Consider the following 25,575-nt stretch of genomic DNA (forward strand, 5'->3'; position numbering starts at 1 on the left):
TAAAACACTAAAAATATATTTTAAATCCCCCCCGCCCCTCGATTTTTGGGAGAAAACAGGCAATTCACAGAAGTCACCTTGGGCACTGCAAAATTATTATGAATATAAATATATAAATAAAAACAAATATGGTTAAAAAAGTAAGGATAACTGGAAACCTATACGAGCCCTGCTGGCATTTAAGGAGGTCTGTGATGGTCAGGATCAGTTGAAGTTATTAAAAACTATTTTTATTGTCTTTTTTTAACAGAACCACAGACTTTGAAACCAAACATGAATATCTCCTGAGAAAAAAACCCTGCAAAGTAAAAAACTACCATGGTCCAAAATGTAGTTCAGTGGTGATGTAGTGATTTTAAGGTTATGATTCTCACCCGGTGCCTGTTTTGTTTTTTTATTCAATGTCTCATAAACTAAAAAAAAAACAAAAAACTGTGGATCTGTGCAGTTAACACAACTGTATGCAAAGCATTAGAGGCAGATAAACCCTCCACCACTGATAAACGATACCCCGTGTCTCACATTCACAAACATTAAGTATAATAAATTAACACATAATTTAAATTAAAACAATACCAACAATCTGTTCCCCATAAACATTTCCAGTTGCCACACTTTGAACCTGATTTAGCACACTGATATTGTTTAGCGATGGAAAGGAACAGCGCGTGATGAACCGTGAAGTCAGCTGACAGGGCTATCCTAACAGAGGAAATAACTCTCATTCAAAAGTGAACAAGAGCTTGGGGTTTTCAAGTGGAGTTTTTGCTATCTTCTTTTGTGGGTGCTGGTTAAGTTTCACTTCCTTGTTGGGGGAAATCCACAAAATCTCGCAACAACTGATCTGCCACCTGTCAGCACAGAAAGAAAGCCGTTTGTTGGGCTTACTTGAGCGTCAACTATGGTCGGGCTGTATTTGCAATGTGGCAAATACGTGCGTGCCACGTTAATGCTGAAAATGTTAGAGCTACATACCCAATGTTGTCATCTCAGTGACTAAAAAAATTAGAAACAGAGAAACAGCGCAAACGGCTATAATTATACCCTGATATGATTGCCAAAAGAAATGATCTGAAGAAAAAAAAAATAACAAAAAGTGCAATAAAACGAAAATAATTTTAAAATTATATAAATAACTTAAATGTAACAAATAAATAAGTTTAAAATCAACAATACTGCCACCCTTGAAACACCTTAAAAGCTTCCCTAAATACAGTGCTGTTTTGACTCATAACCAAAAAAGATGAAACATGCAGATGCACCCCTACCTTTTCCTATGTTACGTTCAGAAGTAGCAGGCATATTTCTAGAAAAAAAGTATGGCAATTTTGGTATTTCTCTGTATAATAATAGCATTAAAAAGGCAGCGTGTTAACAGCTGAAGGAGTCTCGTATCTTGTGATTTTGGTTTCTGTATGCCCAACTTGACTTTTTTTATTAAGCTTACAGAGGATATCCCCGCAAATACGAGTTTAGTTAAGATGAAAACTTCACTGTGTTTATTCAAGAGCTGTGCTGTGACTTCTCCATTAAAATGGCAGCTGCAAGCTCCTGAGCATCCGTCACATGTGGGTTCCTGGTCATTACCATCCTCACCAAATCTGGAGGGAAGATGCCGCACAAGTTAACAAACACCCTCTCCCTAAGGTCCTGGTATCGACCCAAGGCAGTTGGCTTTGCGTGCTGGGTTGCTGAGGGCATGTGGCTCTTGTGGGTAGGGACAGATGGAAGAGACTGCTGTGAAAGCGATGGAAGACCTGGTATTAAAAGGCCATGTGGTGATGAATGAACTTGCTGGCCCCAAGGAGAGTGTCCATGGACTTGTGGAAAACTCTTATAGGAAAACAGATCATAGTAAGGCTTAGGGGGTGGCTCATAATTAGGGTCCCAGTTCTGCTGGTGCTGAGGTTGTTGGGTTCGCACAGAGTAGTTTCTTCTAGAATGAACTGGTGAGCCTTCACACACTCTGTCCTGAAGCCCATGTTCCGGCCAAAGGGAGCCCACCATATTGTGGCCTCGAGGGAAGCTCTGAGACCGGGCATGAGTAGTGGGTGTTTGGGGTGGATGTTGTGGATGAGGTGGTTCCCCTGGAAAATTGGCGAGCAGCTGAAGCTGTTGCTGGGGTTGGATGTAGACAGAAGCAGTGTTGACGTGATGTGGCGAAATGCGAGAGGCGCCAGATGCTGGAGTATCTTCTATGCCAAAATCACGTTGTCTCCAAAGTCCTTGAGGATGGACATAGCCACGAGGAGAATGCTGGCTCAGACTAGGAGAAACACGGCTTGCCTGGTGAGGGTACTGGCCAGAGTAGTGATGATGATGGTGGTGGTGGTGGGGATGATGGTGATGGCACTTGGGGCTATCATCTAACACGGGGTCAGGAGAGAAAGAATCTGAGCTGACACTGCTTTCACTGCTACAATCTGAAGCCAGTGAACTTGTGCCGAGCTCACCTGGAAAGAAGCATTCAGGAGTCTGTGGCACTACAAGACTGAGTCCCGAATAAGCCTTTACCACAGAGTTGTAGCCCACCACTGGAGAACTGCATCTGTAATAAGATTCAGCTTTGTTTGGTCCTGAAGCCCCGGCAATACCGGAGCTGCATCCAGTACTTCCAGCAGGGTGTTCCCATCTTTCCAGATGTCCCGATGAAGGCGGTCCCCCTGGAGCAGGATGTGCTACAATGTTATTGCTACAGCTGCCACTAAGACTGCTGTTTCTCCTCTGTTCCTCCACTTTGGAACTGACCTGAGTTTTGTCCTCTGAGAGCTCACTGAAGGAGCTCTGAAGGCTCCGATTTGGCTGTTTCTTTCCGGTATCCCGAATCAGCGGGGCCTCAGCCATTCCTTCTGATTGACCATTTTTTTGGCTCTTCGCCATCAGGGCATGTTCCAGCAGGCCTCTTGAAGCTACTGATGAAATTTTGGCACTGGCACGGAGTTCATCTGCCACAGCTCGCTGGGGCTGACTACCCCTTTCAGGGTGATAAAACTTGCACTTGTGGCCATATGTGCACTTTTTTCCTAATGGAAGAAAAAATATGAAGTTTTTTTGTCATTGTACTGGAATAAAAAGCATTTATTCTCGTACAATTTTTTATCTAATTCCACTATGCAAGAGCAGACATCTTCTGCAGCATAGCTGATAAGCATGCATTTGATAAGAAACATAACTAAACATTTTTTTTATTACCATAAGGACATGGCTGCTTTCTATGTTCAGGAATAACAGGCCTCTTTCTCAAGAAATTCTCAAGACTAGGTCCATGGCGTCCCAGCGGGTCATCAGGTGGCATGAATCTAAATATACAGTTAACAGACTGAAATTAGATGCAAATATTGAGTTCTTTCAAACACAGGCATAAGTTGAAATTCTCCCGTTTTTTTAACAACAAATTGGTTAGAGTAACACAAAGACAGCATGTTATTTAGTATGTTCAAAGGTGCAGGGAAACAATGACGTTAAAAGGAAATCCAACAGATTTGCTTCTTGTGCTGGTGCGATATGCTTACTTGTCATTTACAAACGAGTACATCAGCAGGCGCTCATCTATAAATTTCTTCCACTCTGGCTTCTCATTTGCTAAGTCACGGTAGTTGTCGTTTGAAACAATTATACCATCTGACTCGTAGGCCAGTTTGACGATGAATCTGTCATCGTAGCAAACCACACGACGTCCCTGAACGCGTCGTGATGGAGTGAAAACCAAGATCTTTTCTTTCTCCAGACGCCGCAGGATCTCTTGGTCTGAACAAAGAGAGGTGCAATAGTTAAATATAGAGAGAAAGACTAGAGTTAATGGATAATAGGAAATGCTTCCAAGAGCAGGATATTAAATCACATCCTTCACACTGTTGTTATTCTGGGACTTTCAACTGTGACAACGACTGTAATTTTTACCTGTGATAAGAGCATCAGGTCGCGACTGCTCCTTTCTCCAAGCAGGGACAAACACTGTGATGTCACGGTGGCCTCGCTCCAAGAACCAATCAACTGCTAACTTGATACCTTGGCAGGAAAAAACTTCCTTGTTCCCATGACTACACAAACAGAAGGCAAGCATCAGCCACACAGCTAAGATTAAACTTTGCCTGTTTGCTTGTCATAGTCATACTGTCAGTACGGCAGGTTTTTCATGTTTTTTGAATTATAATCAAGTAACACAAAAAAAGCTTAGAAGTCAAACTCTTGAATTAGGCATCTGAATGTAGAGTATCCTCAGGTTAATATTGTTGATAAAGATGTGTTTTTGCATTTTACTAATGATTGTAACCATCTGAGGTTTAAGGTTGTAAATCCAACCCTCAGAGAAAGAACTGTTTTTTTAAATAGTTGTCTTCCCTGACTGCTGAGACTTTGAAAAACAATTTAGCAAAAACAAAAATTACATAATCGTATTACATCTTCCCACAATGAACAATTGTTTCACTTTGTGTCACTAATTACAAACCAGTGATACAAACTACAAAGGCATAGCATTAGTTCACACAGGCCACAATCTCAATCTCAGCTAGAATTAGCTGATACCCTTCTATGCATCGAATTGGCAATATAAAGCACTGCAAGCCACTTTGCAACCCATCTGTATTCCAACTCGTTTCTTAGTAAATCTGATTAAATCAATCTTACACCTGTTTTCACCGATGTCTCCTCTATTGCATGCCGGAGTCTTGCTGCTTGTCTCAGCATGTATAGTATGTAACATGTAACTAACATTAATAGTTTTAAACTGATATCTTCTTAAATGGTTTTGGTAAAAACTGGATTTACAAAAATTCAGAAAACTAAACAATGCATGTTTTCAACAAATAAGCATTTCTCTAAATGTGTGTTATATGGCTTTCAGCGTAGCTATATATGTTAGGCTCTTAAGCCAGATAATAGCTAATATAAAGTAATAAAGCTACACTCTTTGTGAGGTAAAGAGGTAGATACATGAAAGCAGAACAAAACCCTAGTATATTCCAAAGCTTCTCCTCCTCACCTCATGGCTACATTGCTTCCATCCACAACAACAGGTCGCAGGTTTTCTTTGTCTTCTAGCAGGTGGGACCGGCACAGTAGCCGAGAAGAATCCAGAGAGGAGTTGGAGGTGGAGGACAAAGAGGACGAGGGAGACTGTGAGACAGCTTGACCTCCTTGCTGATCCATCTCTATTTTGGTTCCCAGTTTAACCAGCTCTCCCAGTATATCATTGATAAGTGCGTCAGGGCCTAGTTTCCTCAGGACCAGCAACACTAGCTCTTCGGGGTAGCCTAGTTTGAGAGCGAACTCCACCTTCGTGCGGCAGTGTGTGATGGGGTCAGTCAGAGATGTTTCCGGGGGGTCTCCAGGAGATGTATTTGGTGCCAGGTCCAGCCTGACTGGCTGAAAGACTGAGGACTCCTCCCTTTGGTGTAGGTGAAGCTGATCGTGGTGCGGTGTTTTAGAGTCAGAACCAGACCCGGTCTGGAGCCTTTCATCTTCACTGTCAGAGATAGCACTCTCTTCAGAAAAGTTACTGCAACTGCTACTGCTGCTTGAATGAATGATAGAGCTAATGCCTCTGCTACCAGCAGTATTGCTGCTTTTAACAGTGACACCCGCTCCTAAATTCCCAGCCTGCCGTTCAGCACCTTCCACGTGTAGGTAGTCCAGATCCAGCCCTGGGCTGAGGATGTGGCCTGTCCCATCCTCCAGATGGTCCTTCAGGCCCATGAATCCTTCTCATACATCCAGCTCCACTACCTCCGTGACCTCCCAAACACCTGACTGACCCCACTGTTACTACTGATACTTAACTCACTTACTAACTAGTCCTGTGAGGGTACCTGGGAATTAAAACATAAAAAGGAACTGGTTAAATTCTCAGTATATACTCACTTGTCATGTGATACCATCACATGAGGACACAGGGCACTACACTGCATTTATGTTCAAATACAGAAACACTCGTGGTCAGTACTCCATTAACTTCTACATAAAAAACAATTGAAATGTCATAAACATTAAAAACCAAAAAATCTGTTTATCTAAAGTATGGCCCAATGATAATAAAAATTCTCCCCAGCAGCTGTAAGGGTATTTTATTCTGCTTCTTCCTCCCATCTCAAGCACGCCTCTTCTTCATCAAAAGGAAAAAAAAACGCAGGGCCCAAAGCAGCAACACCTCCTCTGCCCTGGGATGCGTCTTGACAGAGTCTGTCTGCTCCAATAGCTAATTTGCATATTAAGTTCTGACTGCAAGATTCAAATGAAAAGCTGCTGATGGTTACGATGCTTAAAACTATCTTTACCAACTTCTACTGATTTGCATTTTAACAGTGATGAGTTGTGTTGTCAAACAAAAAAACAGCTCGGGGACAAAACGCTAAACACCCGAGTACCGAGCAAATGAGGGGAAGCCAGCACAGACGTAATAACTGTGCAGCACGGGCAATTTTCATCTGCTAAAGAACAGCAGCACTGTCAGAAACACTGTTGAATCATATCCAGCCCTCTGCTTAAGGCATTTTTAATTCTTCAGTTTGATACTTTATGATTTAAAGCACCTCATTTTATATGTACAGAGTACAAAACTTGACTCTGTCATATGCAGGCATTCTTATTCTTATTGACATATGCATTTTATTTTGTGAAATACATTACTTTACATTTTGAAACAACAGCTCAGTGAGAAATAGGCCAATGATCTTGCCATATGAAACACTTCATTGCTGCTTCACACCAGTAATATAAATAAAATAAAATAAAAGCCTTTTTGGCCAACAGGCAGATTCTCCGCTTACCTAATCAATGCATGCACTAGCTGTAACTTCTAAAATGGGATTGACATTGTTTGTCTCCTCATATTGTGGTGACTTCATACTCAAACATAGAAAAGCGCTTCTTCTTGATACATCATTTCAAAACAAATATGAGCAAAATTCATTCATATGCGTTTAGTGATTGCATTCACTAATGGAAACCGAAATGAACGTGACGACGTGACGTTACAGTAATTACAAAGATCTGCAAAGTTTGTGGCAAGTCATCGGACACGTTTTGTGTGATAACTCAACAGAGTGCGTTAACTTTTCTGTCTCACTGAGTAAGTGAGAAAACCCACTACAAACATGATTTTATTGTTAGCAGCCCTGTTTGGCACATCTGTGTCCTCAGAGTAAAGGTAAGAATAAGCTGTCATACAGAATCAAACGCATTTTTAACTGCTTGGCACATTTTGCACATTCAGAATCTAAACGTGCAGCAAGAAAAGGTACAGCCAAAATTTACAAACATGAGCAGCCAACAGGAGATTAACTATAATTAAGAATAATTTATGAAAAAAGCCATGGATATATGTATGATCAATTAAATCCATTTTGACTGGACAAAGCTAATGTTAAGAGGCAGGAGGTGCTGGCCGTGACATGAGTCAAAAAACACATTTTCCACTTATTTCAAATCTCCGGCCACTATCGAGGTGGGGCGTCCTATCAAAATCATAAAAAGAGGGCTCTTTCTGACACAAACAAACATTACTGTTACAGCTGTGTGAGCTACCATGACAAAGAAAAATTACAAACTGCCCATTAACACAAACACAGTACATGTTTTATGTTTTCCAGTTAGTTTACTGATCACCGAAAGCCCAGAAGAAATCCTCACAGTTGGACACAAACTACATTACATAAAGCTGCACTTCTATTTAAATCCACAACATAAAATCTTAAGTAATGTTTATGAAATTCAGTCAGTGATACACCAGCTAACACTGCAGTCAGTGTTTGTGTTTATGTGGCCTTCCTGAATGTTTCTCAGTTCCATCTGTGGTAGCAAATGAGAGAAACCCCTAATGCTGCTCAGAGCCTCTGAGTGTGGCCTGCTGGTTGTGTGGGGGTGCACAGACTGGCTGAAACAAAGAGTGATCTGTAAATTGTTCAGTGACCACTTTAAAAAAAGAAATTAAATGTCTTTGTTTACTTCCAGTGTATTCACACAAAACATCCACTAAATTACCGATGCTTTTGGTAGCTATAACCTCATTTTGAGTTGACTTTAAATGTTGCTCATTTCCTCAGAAATACTATGTCTTTTTTTTTTGCCTGTCCCGTTTGGTTCCTTTGCCATCAGAATTATTGTCTAAAGGCAAAGAAAGATGCCCAACGGATTTACTTTACCAAATTGACCATCCCAGCCGTAATGGTCCATTTGATTCACCTTTTATTGTTTATTTTATTTATTTTTTATTTTCACTTGCTAGATATGGGACAGACTTGAATGAGGAAAAGAAAGGGGAGAAAGGAAGAGGGGGAAAAACAACGGAGAAGAGGGATGGGGATAAAGGGCAAAAAAACAAAAATCAACTAAATAAGCAGACAAAAAAAATACATATATCAATCACCTGGATCACCTGTTGAGAAAGAAAAAAAGAAAACAAGCAGAAGAAAACGAGAGCAATACAATAAACAACATCACGATGATATATGGGAATATAACAGTAAATACTAAATATTAAACATTATTGTGCAGCACGTAAGATCGACAGCGCACAGTGTGCTTTGAGGTAGGAGCCAAAAAGGGTGTAGTTTGTGTGTGTGAGCACCCGTGTGTGCACCTGTGAGCATGGACGCGCTTGTTTTTAAAAGGTTCCTTCATGTAATGATCTGCTAGAGGGTGTGGGGAGAAATACTATATATCTGGTTCCATATTTTTATTTAGCATACTAAATAAGCCTGGCATATTTTAAAGTTCAAAATAGTACCTTTATTTGATAGTGCTGGATATTTAATATTCTTAAATCACACTTACATCACCCTCACACAGCTAAACATGAACATTTGAGAAAAAAAAAGAAAAAAAAAAAAGAAATAAAGCTGTCCAGCGCTCAGAGCAAGCCACCAGCTAGCTGCTAGCAGCCTCGGTATGAGCAACGGAGGCAAGGGAAACATTATGGAGATGAGTGAAAAAGAGAAAAGTTATAAATATATAAAGATACTGAAAAATAGTGTAAGCACCTGACATTAGTTTTCTTAAGTAAATCTGCTGCACCAGCTTTCGTTTGGTAAGGTAAAATATGTTGGATAAAGGTGGTTTAAAGCAACTCTTTCATTTTTGCACATAGCATGTAGTTTTTAGATATTTAAGCAAGAAAAATATCCTCTAACTTACTCAAGTTTGGGGGGAAATAAGTTATATCCAGTGAAGTTTAATATTTTACATTAAAAAATGCTGTTTGTTTGTATCAGCAGATCACAAAAATTGTACAACTGAACCAGCCAAGAAAAATAAAATCAACTATTTACGCTCGGCCTAGTTCCTGCCCTTCATAAACAGCAGGTTTGTACACCAGGTGGGTGGGGCTTCTTCAGCCCAAGCTGATTGCCAGAGATGACTATTTCATATAATATCCACTCTCACTGACATACAGATCCAAGAGTAGATAAAAATTCTGTGAATCAGAGCGTGAAGCCTCATGTTTGGTTCATATTGAACATGAACATCCACTGTTCTAGCAGAATATATATGAAGGAAAGCAAGAAAAAGCATTGTATACAAATTACCCGTTAACCTAGTTTAGTCTTGTTGGCTTCATGCATAAAAAAACAGACAGAGCCAAGATCCTCCTTTGAGGGTACCTCAAAGGTACAAAAAAATTTATCTTCAAACAGAGGCATAGAAAAAGGAAGTGACAGTTGAAAACCAGTCATATGATGACTTGCCTCAACACCCCACCTGTAACTGGTATGATGTGGACAGAGTGGGCCTGCTTCAGTTTTTAGTGACAACGGTTCACATCACAAACAAATACCAACAACTGTGTGTTTGCATGTAAGGTTGTTTATCTGTGGAAATACCCACGGAGGGTACTTCCAGTGCATGAAACTGCCCTGAGATCTGTGAGAAGTGAACGGGAATGTTATTTACAAGTTTGGTGCATCTTCTTCAAATGTTGTTCTTCAAAGTACGATGTCAAAAAAAAAAAAAAAAAAGATTTCTGTGAAAGAAAAATACTCTGTTATGCTGCTCTGGACAAATAATGCTGATTGATTTTTTTTTAATGTGCTGACACAAGGTGAACAAATACTGTGGTAGCATTGGAAGACTTCAGTTCACTTCATGAAGCTGCTCCTCATACAAGACTGAACATTTATTTCAAAAGATACATTTTTTCACCAGTTGTTTGCAAATCACTTCAAAAGAGCTACTTCTGCACTCTGTATGCGCTCCTATTTATGGTTATAGTTTAAAGAAGAATTTCTCAGATCGCACACTAAAGCACCGGAAAGCAGGGGCCTCTTAATGTCCCGACCCCCGACGTCTAAGCTGCACCGCCGCTGTTTGTCATCCTGAATGCCACAAGAGAGCCGGAATAATTCAGTCCAGCAAAAAAAAAAAAAGAAAAAACAGAAAAAAAACCAAAAGAGGCACAAAGGGGAAGAGAGCGAGAGTGAGTTTGTGTGTGTGTCGGGGGGGAAGAAGTGTGTCTGGCGTGCCGTCCTTCAACAATGCAGCTGCCACACAATCTGTCCTCCTGTGATGGGAGTATTGTTCTCTCGGCCCGAGCAGCATGCACAGACGGAGGCTGGGGCTTTTTCTTTTTTTAAACCCATTCACCCCCCACACCAGCACATCAACATGCAAAGCATGCCTGCTTATGCATCAGCCGCGCGGACTTCAGTCGCAGGATGCCAGACGGAATCTGAGGAGTCAGCAGAAATGCGAGAGTGACACAGCAAGTGTGAAAACCCACTTATAAGGCAGTCCGGTGACATGTGGTGTGATCTCTGCACTATATACGTGTGCCATATGAAGGAGTGTGAATACACAAATGTATTTGCATGGAAGTTTTTGGGAAAACCAAGCGGAAACAAAAAAAACTCCAATAACTCACGAGGAATGCCATTAGCTGTTCCTTGTAGTATTTCTTATAATATTTCAGTTCCATTTTAATGTTACTTAATACTACACAAAGACCTGGATGACAATTAAGCTATTATAGTTTGTGTTTCAAACATACTAAATACATAAATAAATAATATCGCTGGTGGATTTGTACAATATCTGAAAATGTCCAGTTAAACTTTGAAGCACTGAACAGCAGCATCGATTGCTTCATTTAGTTTTATAAGTGTTGATGCTGTGGGTGTGGATCATAAACCAAGAATGCAGTTCAAGAGTCCTGTACAGCAGCAAGAAGTGCTACAAAGGAGACTTTTGAGTACGTTGGAAGGTGTTTGTATATCTGTCAGTCTTTGGTAGCATGACAGCGTCACCACAATGCAAGATGCAGTCGCGATAATTCACAGGTGTGCAGCCGACATGAAAATAAGAGTGGGTGTCTTCCAACAGCTTAGTGGTTTCAGAGCTGGCGTGATCCCTACACATGCTAAACTTTAGTTTTGAATGAACTTTCTGTTCACTGCTGTCTATCCGGAATAGCCCATCTTGAAGTACAGAAAACAAGCAATTGTCTCCTGGTTAAACGTGGACTTGGTTGCAGGGAGGAAACTCAGCCTATCAAATGACTGTATAGTGTTAATATACACGGAGAGAGTTTACATAGTTTTTATATTTAGTTACAGGGTGAGTTTTTTAGCTTCTGCCACCACACAGTGTCAAATCACCAACCTTTTTGTTCTTTTCAGTATGAAATATCAGAGACGGGTGAAAAAAAAAATGCAATTGCTGGTGAATACTGTTTTTGTTGAGCAGCCATATATTACAAGATGAGCTGCAGTGACAGATTAGCTTAAACCATTTAGCTGAGCATGCATAGCCGTTGATTAGTCTCTTAAAAAACTTAATTACATGCATCAAAATCTTGAAGAACTGTAACGATCCTTTAAGTCCCTTTGGATAAAAGAAAGAAAGAAAGAGTCTCACAAACTGCCAGCTACCGTGAGTTTTAATTTTGAGTGTGTATTTTATTGGAAAGAATAACTTGTCTACCAAACTTCGGTGAGTCAGTGTTTCATCGAGGGGAAGCTGAGAGTCTTTCCATACTGAGCAGATGCTGCAGTCTGCACTTCGTTGACCTACCCTGCCCATCCTGACAGTGGTCTGTGCGTATCATTATATGTGTTGTGATCCCGGGTTAGCCCCCTTGGGTGTGGGGTGGAAGGATGAGCTCCCCTGAGGAAAGACCCCGACCAGTCCCTCAGGGCCACCGCATGGCTGCCATTTGCCGGCTGAGTACAGCAGTGACCCAGTCTGCCACGCCAGCGACCGGCTGGGAGGGGGACAAAGAGGGTGCGGAGAGTGGGGGTGGGGGTGCATATAGGGTTGGGGGGGAGTGGTGGTGGGGACAACAGATGCCTGCTGAAGCCACAGGGGACCTCCCTGAAAGCATCCTGTTCCTACACCCTCCCTGACTGCAACTGGTGGTGTCCAGATTCATCCTCATTGATACATATCACCACTGTCTGTCATGTGGCTTTTTCTGGTAGCGGACAGCACTCGGTTTCACCTCTAAGCTGTGCAGAGTCTGATTCTGCCTCCCTCGCTGCTCAACTAAAGGCCATCATACGGAGACATTTAGTGGTCCAGACCCTGCTAACGTTCGTCAGCACATATGATAATCTATAATTTGTTTACATTAATTTAATTGAAGTGAAACCTAACCAATGACCCGTTGAGGGGGAAACCCAAGGAATCCCCCAAAGAGCCCTGATTTAAAACCACAAACGGCCTTGTCTTAATTTCACTTGTGAGCTCAGACTGCGATGCTTATGTATACGACAACCTTCCAGAGTGAACTGCGCCGTCCTAAAAATCACACTCAGTAACTAACAGGTATTATTAGTCTATAATTGTCCCCATTTGAGCGTTACAGCAACAAAGACTGTGCAGCTTTAACTGTTGTAGTATTACAGCACGTCTGTTCACTGGTCACATATGTTTATCATTAGGTTATATGGTTACAGAGATTTCATGATAAAAAAAAGAGTGAAAAAACCCATCAAAATACTGCAGATAATCCAGGATGAAGTATGACAGCAGTGTTATCAGCGTCTTTAACGGGCCAACGCGAATCCAAGCTAAACGCACAAAAGTAAATTAGTAAGACTTACCGAACAGTTCCACGAGAAACAGCAAGGCAGTAAAGCACAGAAGAACCAAGAACTCCTACAAAGTGTCTCCTGACATGCTACTCTGGATCATATCAGCAACAAAGCACAAAGTGGGAAAGATTTTAAAAAAGAAAATGACCCAGTAAAGTGGTGAGGACTAAGCCCAGGAGTATGGCCCGATTTTCTTTTAATGGAAAAAAAGGAAGTTAAATGTCTTGTATCCACTAGAGAACTGGAGAAAACTGCCAGTCCAAGTGGGGCTGAGCAAAAAATGAGTTTCCTGGTCGAGTCTGGCAGCAGTCTTAAGTGATCAACCATGAAGTTCTCCTTTTTTTTTCTTTTTGTTGTTGCAAAGCAGAGTGATGTGTCCTGAAGCTGCAGGGCTAGCAGTGTTACTGACAGCAGATGGAGTTTAAGGCACCTACCGTCCCCTCCTCACTGTGAGTCTGCCCACCAATACGAGCACAGAAATCTCCTCGCACAGCTCACTTTCGTCTCTTCACCAAATCTCCTTCTGTACACACGCCAATCACCCCCCTCTCCACCAATAAAAAAGGGACTGTGAGATGTAGTAGGGTAACTCCACCCCTTCCCAACCCCTCACAGACACACGCACACATCACCAGACCATCCGCCGACCATCAGCCATGAATGGACGAGAAGGCGTGAGTTGACAATAGAGGGGAGGGGGACACAAAGGAGGGCCCTCAGCGGGCAGCTGCACACGGACACACCGTCCTTAGAGCTATTACACCCAGACACACACGCACATGCACTCACAAACACACACACACACAAACAGATACACAACAAGAAAGAATGAGTAAAAAAAAAAAAGGAAAGAAAGAAAAAACAGCACCCAGAATGGAGCCCTGCGTAACACCTGGCTCGGTGGAGACGGCTGTTGCCTTCTACATCTTTGTTTCATGGTGGGAGGACTGGCTTGACTCAGACAATGACACAATTATGTTAAAAGTAGTGTGTGCTTCCCAAAATGGGTGTCAGGAGTGTGATCGCCTACGAGTGCGTATGCATCTCTCTTATGGAAAGTTAGCAGGTGGGGAAGGAAGCTGCAGTGAGCAAAAGACACCAAACTAACGCAGTAAAAAAACAAAAACAAAAAACCCCCAGCCATTACAATCAGGAGGAATTTTTCAGTCTCAAAGGAGGTCGGGCTGGACTTGAACAGCTCAAGTTAACCAGTCATTTCACATTTAGATAGAAAAAGATTTATGATTTTATTTTTCCAGAGAATAATAAAAACACATTTTAAAACATCCCGTGAACAAACGTAATCTTTAACAATTTCTGTGTGAGGTTTGCAAACACCTAAGGGGAAGATTGTGCTCCACGTTCCTGAGCAGATTAAATTCCTTTAATCTAAATGTAGATGTCAGCGAGGGAATGTTGATTGACATATAAATGACAGACTGTATACTAGAGTCAAAATCTGAAAAGTTAAGCCAACCGGAGGTATCCTTAATGACCAGCAGGGGGCGACTGCTTTAGTTGCAAAAAGACTTCCAATTGCGTAGAAGTCTAGGTTAGAAAAAAGACCCCTCAGCTCCTTTCATCAGCGACCATGGTTCAAACATTCCTGATCATTTTATGGGCTCAAGTGCTATTTTCACATCACACTTTTTACACGTGCACATCATCTATACACATCTGGCTAGCAAAAAGCAAAAGATCTCAGTTAGGTCCTGGGAGTAGACAGGATTTCATCCGATATAAAAAACTGCCAAATCAAACATGGTGGAGCTACCTGCTGTGGCAAGCCCTTGTAAATAAGGGAGCAGCTGAAAGTAGCTTTGTTGTTGAGATTTGAGACGTTTCATAATCGAATTTCTGAAATTCTTTGATAAAAAAATCTCAATACCAAATCTCAGGTCTATAAATTCAAATTGAACCTCACGTAGTGGAGCTTTGACCTTTAATGGCTCTTTGATCAAATCTGTCTTGTCTCGTGTAGAGTCATATGTGGCATGTTTCCATTTGAAATGCAGTCAATATTGCCAGCGGACGACAGTCAGGAAGATGTTCCAGCTAAGCCCACACAGTCTCAGTGGAAAGTCATTTATGTGGCGTGCCACTCATAAAGCTACACTAACAAGACACTGGGTTAGGTGCATACTACTAGTCCCAGGTTTGATCGTATTTTGCTTTGAGAACTTCATAAATTTTTCATGACTCTGCAAATTGAATTCTTGTCAAATGTGTGTGGGAATGTGGGAAATATAGAAGTGCGCTACTGAATTGCAATCTGATGTGTACGTCTGTGTTCTTAGTTGTTGTTTTTGTCTGATCGGGGACTAAAAATGAAAAGTAGCCCTTTGGCTAATTTTGTGGATGCACAGCAGCCACCTGCTGTTCAAACCATCTGTTTTTGTGGGGCAGCCAATTAGAAGAAAGCTGGCTCAAAGGGTGGGGCGTTAATACTGAAGGGCTTCAACCTCTACACCGGGAATGTCAAATTTCATATTAGGGGTCAAATACAGTCCACCTCGATCTTCAAGGCGCTGAACTTCCCACTTCTATCAGTGTGAAGAAGTTTAACCACATATTAAATCTTTGAAACAGCTTAATATAAGAAAAGGAAGTGCAACTCCAACAGTATGTCCTAGATTTTCCACATAATATAAGAAATTTTCAATGACGTTTTTAAGAGATGTGAAAAATTACAGAAAGAATTACAGTAGCTCATTGCGCAGATTGTCCCGTAACTATAAAACAGAAAGTTTCCATTAATTCACAGAAAATGTTGTTATTTGGAGACCCATTGTGAAAAAATTGTCTATAGTCAACAGTGAAAAAACTGGAACTTTTCTGTTATTTAATTTTTTGTCTTGCTTAATTACTGTGGTGCAATATGAATGATCATGTCTCTGTAAGCAGAAAATGCTGAAAAATGTAACTAAAATATGTTAAAAAAAGTCCAAAACTTTATGCCCTCCTTCACATTTTCCAAAGTGTCCAATGCAACAGATTCAAGTCTTTGCCTGGCCAACACCATTTCTGGACCCCGGACCTTATGTTCGACACCCACGCTCCACCAATACATGATAAATAAAGATTACATTGAACTTTACTTTAATAGAGCCCAAAAGTAAAAATGAATAGGTCTCCTTTCATTTTCTTAATTCTCTTAATAAATAAAATAACGACAATTATTACAAAGACGATGCTTTCCCGTAGCTGTTTCTAGTTCGTCTGTCTTCCCCCATCTCGCATACTTCTTCCCAACACCATCCACAACGTGCATCCCCCTCATTCTTTGTCTCAACTTCTCTAAGTGACCCTTATTTTTTGTTTTACTTTTCGGTTGGCCAGTTAATCTTCTGTCTTTTGTCTTCCAAAAACAAAAAGAGAAAAAATATATAAGGCCCCCTTTGCTTGCTTAGGAAAAACCCATGGTAAACAACTTTACATGTGGTAAACATGGTTCTTAATCCAGGAAAATTACTTTAAATTACTTAACATGAAAAGCGGCCAAACCTGGCTCACCTGGAAAGTCCAGGCCATGCAAAACTGTTGGCCTGCTCCCATTGTTGTCTAAAGCCTCAGAATTTATCCCTCAGGGTTGAGCACTCGCTATGTTTTTACAGTAGGCATCACTGGTTCTTTAAATGCAAATCTGACCACATCAAGCAGTAATACCTGTTCTGTGTACGCCCATGATAAACACAGGCAGCATAATGGTGTCACTCCCTCTACAGGGAAGACTTTAAAAAGATGTAGGTGCAGAGTTTGTCAAAGTTTCAAACAAAGAACCCTCTGAGTCATCACAGGCGTTAACTCTGAATCTGTCCCTTAAATAATTTTTTTTAATTTTATTTTTTAAATGTGTGTCAGTTAGACTGATTTTTTTTTCTTTGACTGATTTGAGTTGGAGTCATCACCGATGATGACTGAAACCTCAGATGGATAAAGGTGTGTTATGTGCTGGCATCTACATATCTGGTAGTTATAGTGTGAAATGTGGACTTCTTCTGCTAAAGAAATGCTTCATTGTATTATCCATTGTCTAAGCCGTTGGTTCCCTTATGGTGTGAATTGTTACTGTACTGTCTACTGTGTACACGCTTTGAACACACTCATTTCCTCAAAAAACAAAAAAACTCTGTCAAACAGAGCCCCAGTCCCTTTGCATGGTTCCTGGATGATGGGAAATTCAAAGGCCCTGAATGACAGCAAGGATCGTATGCGGCGTTAGCCATCATGATTCACCAGCACAGATGATTGGCGATGACCTTTAGAAGAGAGAAAAAGTATCACAAAGGCAACTTGTCTTAAAGTACAGCTAGTCTGGGGATGTCAACAGCCCCTACGCCGTGAAATCTCTGCGTTATTGTAACTTTAAGCGCCTTGGAGTCAACTGTTGTTGTGATTTGGAGCTTTAAAATAAAACTAAATTGAAATCTGAGATTCATCCTCCCACATCTTTAAGGGAAAATAATAATTCAACCAATCCAGAGGCTACTGATATGTTCCGCCCTCCAAAAGAACATTCCCTGACAGGATTAACTTTATGCCTAAACTGGATCGTAGCTTAGGCCAAGCATACGTAAAGAAAGAAACCTCCACAGATGACAATGGTTTAATTGTTTTAAACAAGGTTTCACTTCAGCAAAGTTTTTTGTCTGTTATTGCTTCTGTGTTCCCTGCAACAAGTGCCAAGCTTAAAAACCAAGAGCAGAGGAGACCGGCTGTTCCACCCATTTCTGAAACAAGTGACAGTTCACACAGCTACAGCATGTAGGTGTGGCTCTGCAAAGCTCTGTTTAGACACTTGGGGACAGTTGGCGAACTCTAACCTTCACAGAAAACTAAAGAAGCATTTTTAAAAAACACAACAAACATCCCTTCAGATAAAAAGATGCTGCATCTGAACAAAAGGCAACACAACTTTGACCTGGATTATGTGAAACTGTTTGAGAAGGGAATTTAAGTCTGATATGCGCCAGCAAAAACAACCGACTCAAACGGGCTAAGAGAAAAGCAATCAAAAGCAGAACTTTGTGTGACTATTTACTGCAGATATGAACAGTGTTGGGACTAACGCGTTATTAAGTAACGCGTTACAGTAACTACGTTATTATTGCGGTAACGAGCACGGTAACTAGTTATTATGCCAAAATCAGGAACGCGTTACTCGTTACTGGGATTTAGATAGGGTCGTTACTCGTTACTTCGTGTGGTGGCTATCGCGGAGCTTCCAGATTCAGTAACATTAGCAAGTGGTGGAGGCAGCAGGTGGATGAAGGAAAAGGGACGCAGAAGGAAAAGAGACCCGAGGCGGCCGCCGGTCCGAGTGTGAACTGAACTTCAGGTAAGAAGTTCTGACCTGCAGTCTCTCTGGGTCAGATATGAACCAAGTTTAGGTGGAGTTTATTTTCGTTATTCTGACTTTTTCCGTACTGCGTGCTAGCTAGCATGACGGAGCTGGGTGGTGCTATGAAGTTAATGATGTTGAACTTTATTTTGTTCATAAGTTATTAGAGTTGTCAACCGCCCCGTCTGGTATTCAGAGAAAATATTACGCGTTTCTTATTGAGGTGAAAAGGAACCGTTTGTCCCGTAATTCAGCTACAATGAAAAAGACACAAAGCTGGAGTTACTCTGTCTTTGCTGCACAGCTGCCTCTTCTTCTTTCATTCTCCCCCTCCCTCTCCCGTTTCTACTTCAATCATGAAACTGATCAATGATCAGCTGATCGGCTCTCTTGTTTATTTATCGCCCACTTTGCGCCGAAAGAGGAAACCAGCAGATGTTGCGCTAAACAACAGCAGCACGTTTAAGCTTGATCAGCTGTTGTTAGAATGTATTTAATATTAATTTCTAGTATCAGCTGATGTTTGCTGGAGCCACAGCTGCAAAAAAGCTGCTGGCCATGATGTCGGTTTGTATATGTGGTGAGAGGGAAACATGAAGATGAAACCAGGAGATGTCCTTACTGGATCATCAGAGCTGAACAAGTGATGGAGAAACAGGTTTACCTTTTAGGTGACATTAATGAGTTGAAGGGAAGTTATGAACTGTTTCTGAGAGACAAATAACCCCAGGATCCTTTTTTAGGTAGCTGACAGCTGGTAACTGCAGGTGCGGATCTAGCAAAGTTTTGCCAGGGGGGCCAGGTAGGGCATTAACAGGGAGAGGGGGGCACAAAGAAATACTTTTCTTTCTTATTCTCATTTAAAGTGTCTCGCTTTTAAAAAATAATTATCTGAATCTTACAACAAACGATTGATAGATTGATGCATATATACCATCAAAACAGTGTACATCACTGTCACAACAGCGTTTATTTTCATTCAAAGGCTTTATGATTTTTGCTATAATGGTGGGCTCTAGTCAAAATGTCCGGGCCAATTTTCTGTCCCAGTCCAGCCCTGTATGCAGCTCATCTGCAGTCTGGTATTGCCTACATCTTCCTATTCAGAAGGCAGAATTTCCAAGTTCTGAGTACAATCGAAAGCACCACGACTGCAGTTTTTGTGTTGGATGTAAAAGGTGCACATGACGCTGTGACGTAGGCTAGAATCATGGCAGCAGTCAATGACGGTCCAGGCGTGGGATTTCTTACGTGGAAATATGCACATTATCTTTTCCTTTCTATTGGTAGGTGGCACAGTGCACTTGTGGCAAGTAAGCAAGCTAGAAGACTGGCAAAGTTATGGAAGAAACACATTAACAAGAGAATTCTGAGTAAAACCAAAGTTACTTTCCCTAGTAACTAGTTACTTTGAAAGTAACGAGTAACTTGAAGTAACTGAGTTACTTTTGATAGAAGTAACTAGTAATGTAACTCAGTTACTATTTTAAAGTAACTTACCCAACACTGGATATGAATACACTGTGACTACATTTTGGTTTTTCCCTTTTAAACCTTTGCACACAAAATGTTTGAAAGTGACTGCACAGATTTACTTAAAAGGATGCATCTTTTCAATATGGCACACTTTTCTCACATAAGTCTTTGCAATTCACCATAAAGAAAAACGTCCGATTAAATTATCTGAAACTTTTTTTTACTTGGAAAAACAAACTGCTTAGTTTCAAGTAACAAAAGCATAGCTAAGTATATCATATATCTGTGTATGCTGATTGGATGACTCACATGTCGGGGGTTAGTAATTAGTAAAGTAAAGAACGGCTCCTAACTTAACCAGCAGTATCGTGTCTTTTAATTCCACAGTCTGATTTGTTCAATTATCACGTCACAGTTATTTGATTATCAGACTGATTTTCCTCTCTCTCTCTATCATCCACCCCCACTCCCCGCTCCCCTATGACTTGCAGTGACTCCTTAATTGGGGCTCAGCTGACAGTTTTTCCCCTCGGGGGAGCAGGCGCCATGTGGACCATCTGCTTCAAGTCGCAGGATGAACAGGTGTCCTGCTCCCGGCCGCCTGCCTGCACCTTACCAACCCTATCGAAGTGTAGCACGGCACAGTGTTGTGCCGTGCTACACTGCCGTGTAGTAGCCGCCACCGCCGCTGTGTACACAAGATAAATCCGAGTAGTTTTGTTTGACCTGAGCAGCATTTCTGCCTCAGACAAAGGAGGAAGCATATGGAAGCGCTACCTAATCTGACATAAAGATCACAGCCATGACAGTAAAGCCTGTTACTGCACGTCTGAGTCAGAGTTGTTTGGTTGATGCATCTGTTCTTAAAAGCATTTTGAAAATTGGGGTTTTGTGTTTTAATAAGCGATTTCTATATTGTGTCCATAATCCAGAAAATCCATATTTTTATGTTGTTCGTCTATATTCTACCCAGCTTTGGAACAGGATCTCACTCATGTGTGATAGTGGGTCACTACAAAGTGGTTCCTCTACAAAGGATTTCTATGGTTAGTTTGCACTGAGTCTTGTTGAGTTTAAAATTCAGATAAGGAAATACAGACAAGAAGAGAACATATCAACTCTACACTGAAAACCACCATGTAAAACAGCGCAACTGGATGATATAACTATGGGTTAATACATGTCCCAACCTATATCTGGATGAATAACAACAACCGGTGATTGAAACAATATCAAAAGTGGCCTGCATTTCACAAGTACACATTTCCGATCTAATTCACCTAATTCTGCACCATCATATCCCACACCTTTACTATTTAAAACTACTTTTTCGTAAGACTAGGACTGTATCAAAACACATTTTACTCCTTTTTTTAAGCATTCTGCAGTATCGAACGAGTTCCAACAGGAAAATTAAAACTTCAACCTGGGTAAATTTAAACTTGAAACTTTTAGAGATGTCTGTTATAATCTTTGATGCTGCACCAAACATGCTGGTCTGCGTCGTGTGCGTTTCACTTCAGAGTTCTGGAGCTCTGATTGCAGATTACTTTAAATAACCTTTAACCTGTCTACACCACCCTCAGTACCTCCATTAAAAGATTATTTTAATGTCCTTGAACAGTGAATATCCAGTTGAGTCCTTTTTACTCTAAAATCAATGATCTAAGTAATCAAAACAAATAAGGACAGAGCAAAAAGGATAGAAATAAGTGTGGGTGTAAAGGTAATCCATGCTGAGGGCTGAGTAAGTGCCAGGAGAAGGGTCTGCAGCAGATCTTCAAACAGTACACTGGATAAACACTGATCCAGGCTGCAAGGATTACTCCAGCCTTTAACAAGGCCTGAGGGGTGGAAACAGGCAGGGGAAGAGGTAGTCCAGCTGGTATCAATGACACACACGTGCACACACACAATACTATGCTAACAGGCTCTACACATGCTGCTACCTATGAAGAGGGAAGTCAAACAAACCAGTGTGTGTCGGGTGTGTGTGTGTGTGTGTGTGTGTGTGTGTGTGTGTGTGTGTGTGTGTGTGTGTGGTGGAGGGGGCGAATGGGATGGGGTCACTCAGGGCTTTGAAAGAACAATAGGTTGGCCTTCAGGCCAGTGCCCTCTGGGTCACTTAAGGAGGCAGCATGAAAACATGTTAGTGCGCACACACACCACCTGCTGTTTCCTGCAGGCTTGTATTTGGTGTAATGGAGATGGAGTGATTCTGCAGCCACACATTACTGAGATTTACCACATAGCTGAGGCCAATAAAACCTCCATGGCAACTTGGCTAGCATCTTTGGAATTGTAGTTTTAAAAAGCACATTAGGGCCGTAACTGAGGATAATTTTCACTGTTGGTTTGTCAGAAAGCGGTTAAAGACTGAAACATACACTGGCAATATATTACTGCATCAGATTGAACTGTTTGCTGGGAAATTACAAACCAAATTATAATGGCACACAACACACGACTTGGCTACCAGCAAAGCTCGCCAGGACTCGACAGAGAAATATCAGCAACTGACACTGATACAGGTCCTTTTTGCCTGCAGGCTAATATCAAACAGTCGACAGCGGTGACCTGTCAGTGCACCCCTGTTTCTAAAGAACTGAAAAGCGATAAGAGTGCTACAACATCCATATTTCTGTATTGCCAATTACCTGTGGCAATTTTCAAGCTGCTACCTGCAGACCTACTTCAGTGTTCCAAGTCTTGATGTTTATGGTAATGCTAGCGGGATTTTGAGGAGTTCTTTTTCACTTTTTTCAAGCACTCTGTGAGAATTAGAAGAAAAAATATGGGAATGATCTGAAGCAAAACAAATTTCTTAATGCTACATAAAGTGAATCAGGCACATGTACACGGTGTTTCACACATAAATTCACAGCTCTGTGATTAAGTCATGATGGATCGTCCCCACAGGGCCTGGCCTATTGAGCACCGTTGTGTGTGTATGTGTCTACAGGGCGCTTTAGCAAATAATCACATTTACATATATGCCTGCACATCCTTGCATGTGTGTGTGTGTATGCGGGGTCATGTGTCTGACTATGTGCAGGTGTGCGAAAGTGTGTGTGTGTGTTTGACATCAGGGCGAGTGCCGGGTCAGAAGGGTCACAGAGAAACAAAAGCATGGAGCAGCTCCAGCAGCTGCCAGGCCAAACGTCATCCACAGAGACCTCTGGCCTTACCATCACCCTTTCTTTTCAATGGGAGCGTGCCGTGGTCCTACTTCTGCTAACACATGCATATTTACACACACACAGACACACACATGCTCTGCCTGGCGGGCCACAGTCATGTCTGGAGCTCAGTGCAGCAGGCGAAGGAGGTAAAAGGTCATTTGGGGACATATGCAGAGGATGTATGGGTGCAAATCAAGTGTAAACCTCTGTGGCTGAAAAAGTGAAGACATCACTGAAGTGCAAAAAAAATGAAGTTTCTCTAAAAGTCACACGAGTCTGCCTCCAAAAATGAGCCAGTCATAATTCAGCATCAGCTATGCTTAACGGTTTGATGTAAAACTCTCTATAGTCTATTCCCCCTTCATAAAATCATCTCATGCACAGTAATTATATATTTTTTAAAACTACAACACAAGCATCTTATTCAAATCACTGAGCTACATCTCTTTACTTGTGGTGTTGGTGCCTTCTGGAGCATTTTTAACTGCAATACTTGAAAAGGTTATGGTCTGCTGTGTGGCACATTCCACTCATGAAGTTTGTGCTTCAGTTGCTTTTTAAATTCTAATATTTTACACATATGTTGCACTCATGCAGTTTATGGCTGACATTATTAGCTGATAATGTCTAAAGATGGCCATTTGTCGCAAAACACAGCACTCACCAGAACCTAATAATTCAGGCTTCCTTCCTTCCTTCCTTCCTTCGTTTATTAACGTTTGCTGTGCCCATCTGCAGTGTATGGTGCAAATGCCCAACACGATTATACCTCAAATCAACAACTACAAGACTCTTAAAATTATCAATCAATCAATCAATCATGTCACAAATTGTGTAGAAAATCCATGACCTCTTCACAACCATTTGCCTTTGTGCCACTGTGTCACAGATCAGTTTTTCCTGTTCCTGCTCAATTCATCAAGCTCCCAGCTTAGATGACATGTTTGAGCACAAAGGGCTTAGTGAGAAAGTGAGTGGCAGTGTGTTTGTATGTGTTCACGAACAAGGAAACTGAATATACTTAATGAGGAATTATTTTAGTAAGTAAATTTTATCCCAACATTAGCTAATTATATTGTATACTGCACTTATGTCTGCAGACTATAAGCTGCACTGACCATGAGTTCATTCAGCACTATCACTTTACAGAAATATTTGTTTTTAAAAAAAAAAACCAACATAGAATAACTATACACCTGTCCCATATCTATTAACGATCTTTGGACATGTCTGTGATGCTACACCGACTTCATATTGATTTTACTAAAGTTAAAATATTTCCTGTGGATACTGTATTCTTGGTTCCAGTTTTTATAATGTTTTACTTTACTGATATCTTCTCTTTTCCCTAAATGTAAACTGCCAAGAATCAGTAAGGAATCTTTAGGTGCATTTTTGTTCAGGCAGTGTGAAAAGATTCATATATGATCCCTATTATATGTAGTATTTCATGATATAGTATTTCATTTCTTATGCATGTCGTTAATGATGACTATTCATTACTGTATATCTTGTTGAAAACAAAATAATGTCCACTTACTTTATCGTAGCATCCTCCCGTGTTGAATTCATTCTCCATCACATGTTACGACAAGTGTCCTTGTAAAAACTCTCATGGTAGTGCAAAGTTTGCATGCTGACGCTGCTGCTCTCGGGATCTCGTGGTTGTCAGAGAGGAAATCTACAGAACAGCCGAGCAGTGAGCGTTTCCTTGTGACTGCCTGAGAGTCTCCACCTAGCGGCCATGATCTGCATCTGCATGAAATCTGTTTCTTGCACTTTGCTCCAGAGACGATATTGCTACGCCTCACAGTCTATTGTGAAAGCATATTCACAAAATATGTCCCTTTATGCTCCAGTTTGTGCATTGAATGATTTCACACTATTTGCACATCAAAGCCTACTTAAGTCTATTCTTAGTGACAATGTGTTGTACTTTTCAGTGATGATCTCAATATTAAGTGCTTAAAATTTTGAACTGCTTTGTTATTACATGTAAAGTGTGTTCTTGAAAAAAATGGGCAAAATGTTTGAATTTCTTCTTTAATTTACCACAGACAAAAAGAAAAACACTCCTTACAGGGATAGTCTATGAAGGAGTTTCAGACAGACTTGACACTTCAACCATTATTTGGAAAACCTTTCAATACCTAAATTCTGGAATCATGACTACGTTTCCCCCCTAATACTATAGGTACTAAAGGCAGCACATATATTGCATACAAGCAATTTTTGAAATGGAAAGCTAAAGAAATTTAATTGAACTGTCTAATATTGTAAGATAAAGACACGACAATATTAAACAAAGCACAAAAACAAAAGAAAAAAAAAAACCAAAAAAAAAAAAAAAACGAAAAAAGGAAAAAAAAAAAGGAAAGAAAAAAAAGCAAAACCCAAAGATCGAATGTGACCAAGCACTTGGCAACAGTGGGAAGAAAAAACTGGTTTAAAAGGAAACTTCCAGCAGAACCATGCTCAGGTTGGGGCAGCCATCTGCCAGGACTGGTTGAGGTTTTGCGTAACTGTAATTTAATTAAATGCCAATTTAAGC

General features: G+C 40.9%; 1 protein-coding gene across 1 annotated transcript; it reads right to left on the minus strand.

Annotated features, from left to right (window-relative positions):
* Nucleotides 1–1,492: 1,492 nt before the first annotated feature.
* LOC102213594 (probable ribonuclease ZC3H12C) lies at nucleotides 1,493–24,589 on the minus strand. The gene is made up of 6 exons (XM_005745309.1): nucleotides 24,565–24,589; nucleotides 4,985–5,810; nucleotides 3,901–4,040; nucleotides 3,513–3,747; nucleotides 3,193–3,299; nucleotides 1,493–3,023 (listed from the first exon to the last, which is right to left on the minus strand). Exons 2-6 carry the CDS (start codon nucleotides 5,695–5,697, stop codon nucleotides 1,504–1,506), a joined length of 2,715 nt encoding a protein of 904 aa, XP_005745366.1. The 5' UTR covers nucleotides 5,698–5,810; nucleotides 24,565–24,589; the 3' UTR covers nucleotides 1,493–1,503.
* Between the last annotated feature and the right edge of the window lie 986 nt (nucleotides 24,590–25,575).

The sequence above is a fragment of the Pundamilia nyererei genome, unplaced genomic scaffold, assembly GCF_000239375.1.
Source record: "Pundamilia nyererei isolate P.nyererei 1_Seehausen unplaced genomic scaffold, PunNye1.0 scaffold00157, whole genome shotgun sequence".
Taxonomy (NCBI): Eukaryota; Metazoa; Chordata; class Actinopteri; order Cichliformes; family Cichlidae; genus Pundamilia; species Pundamilia nyererei.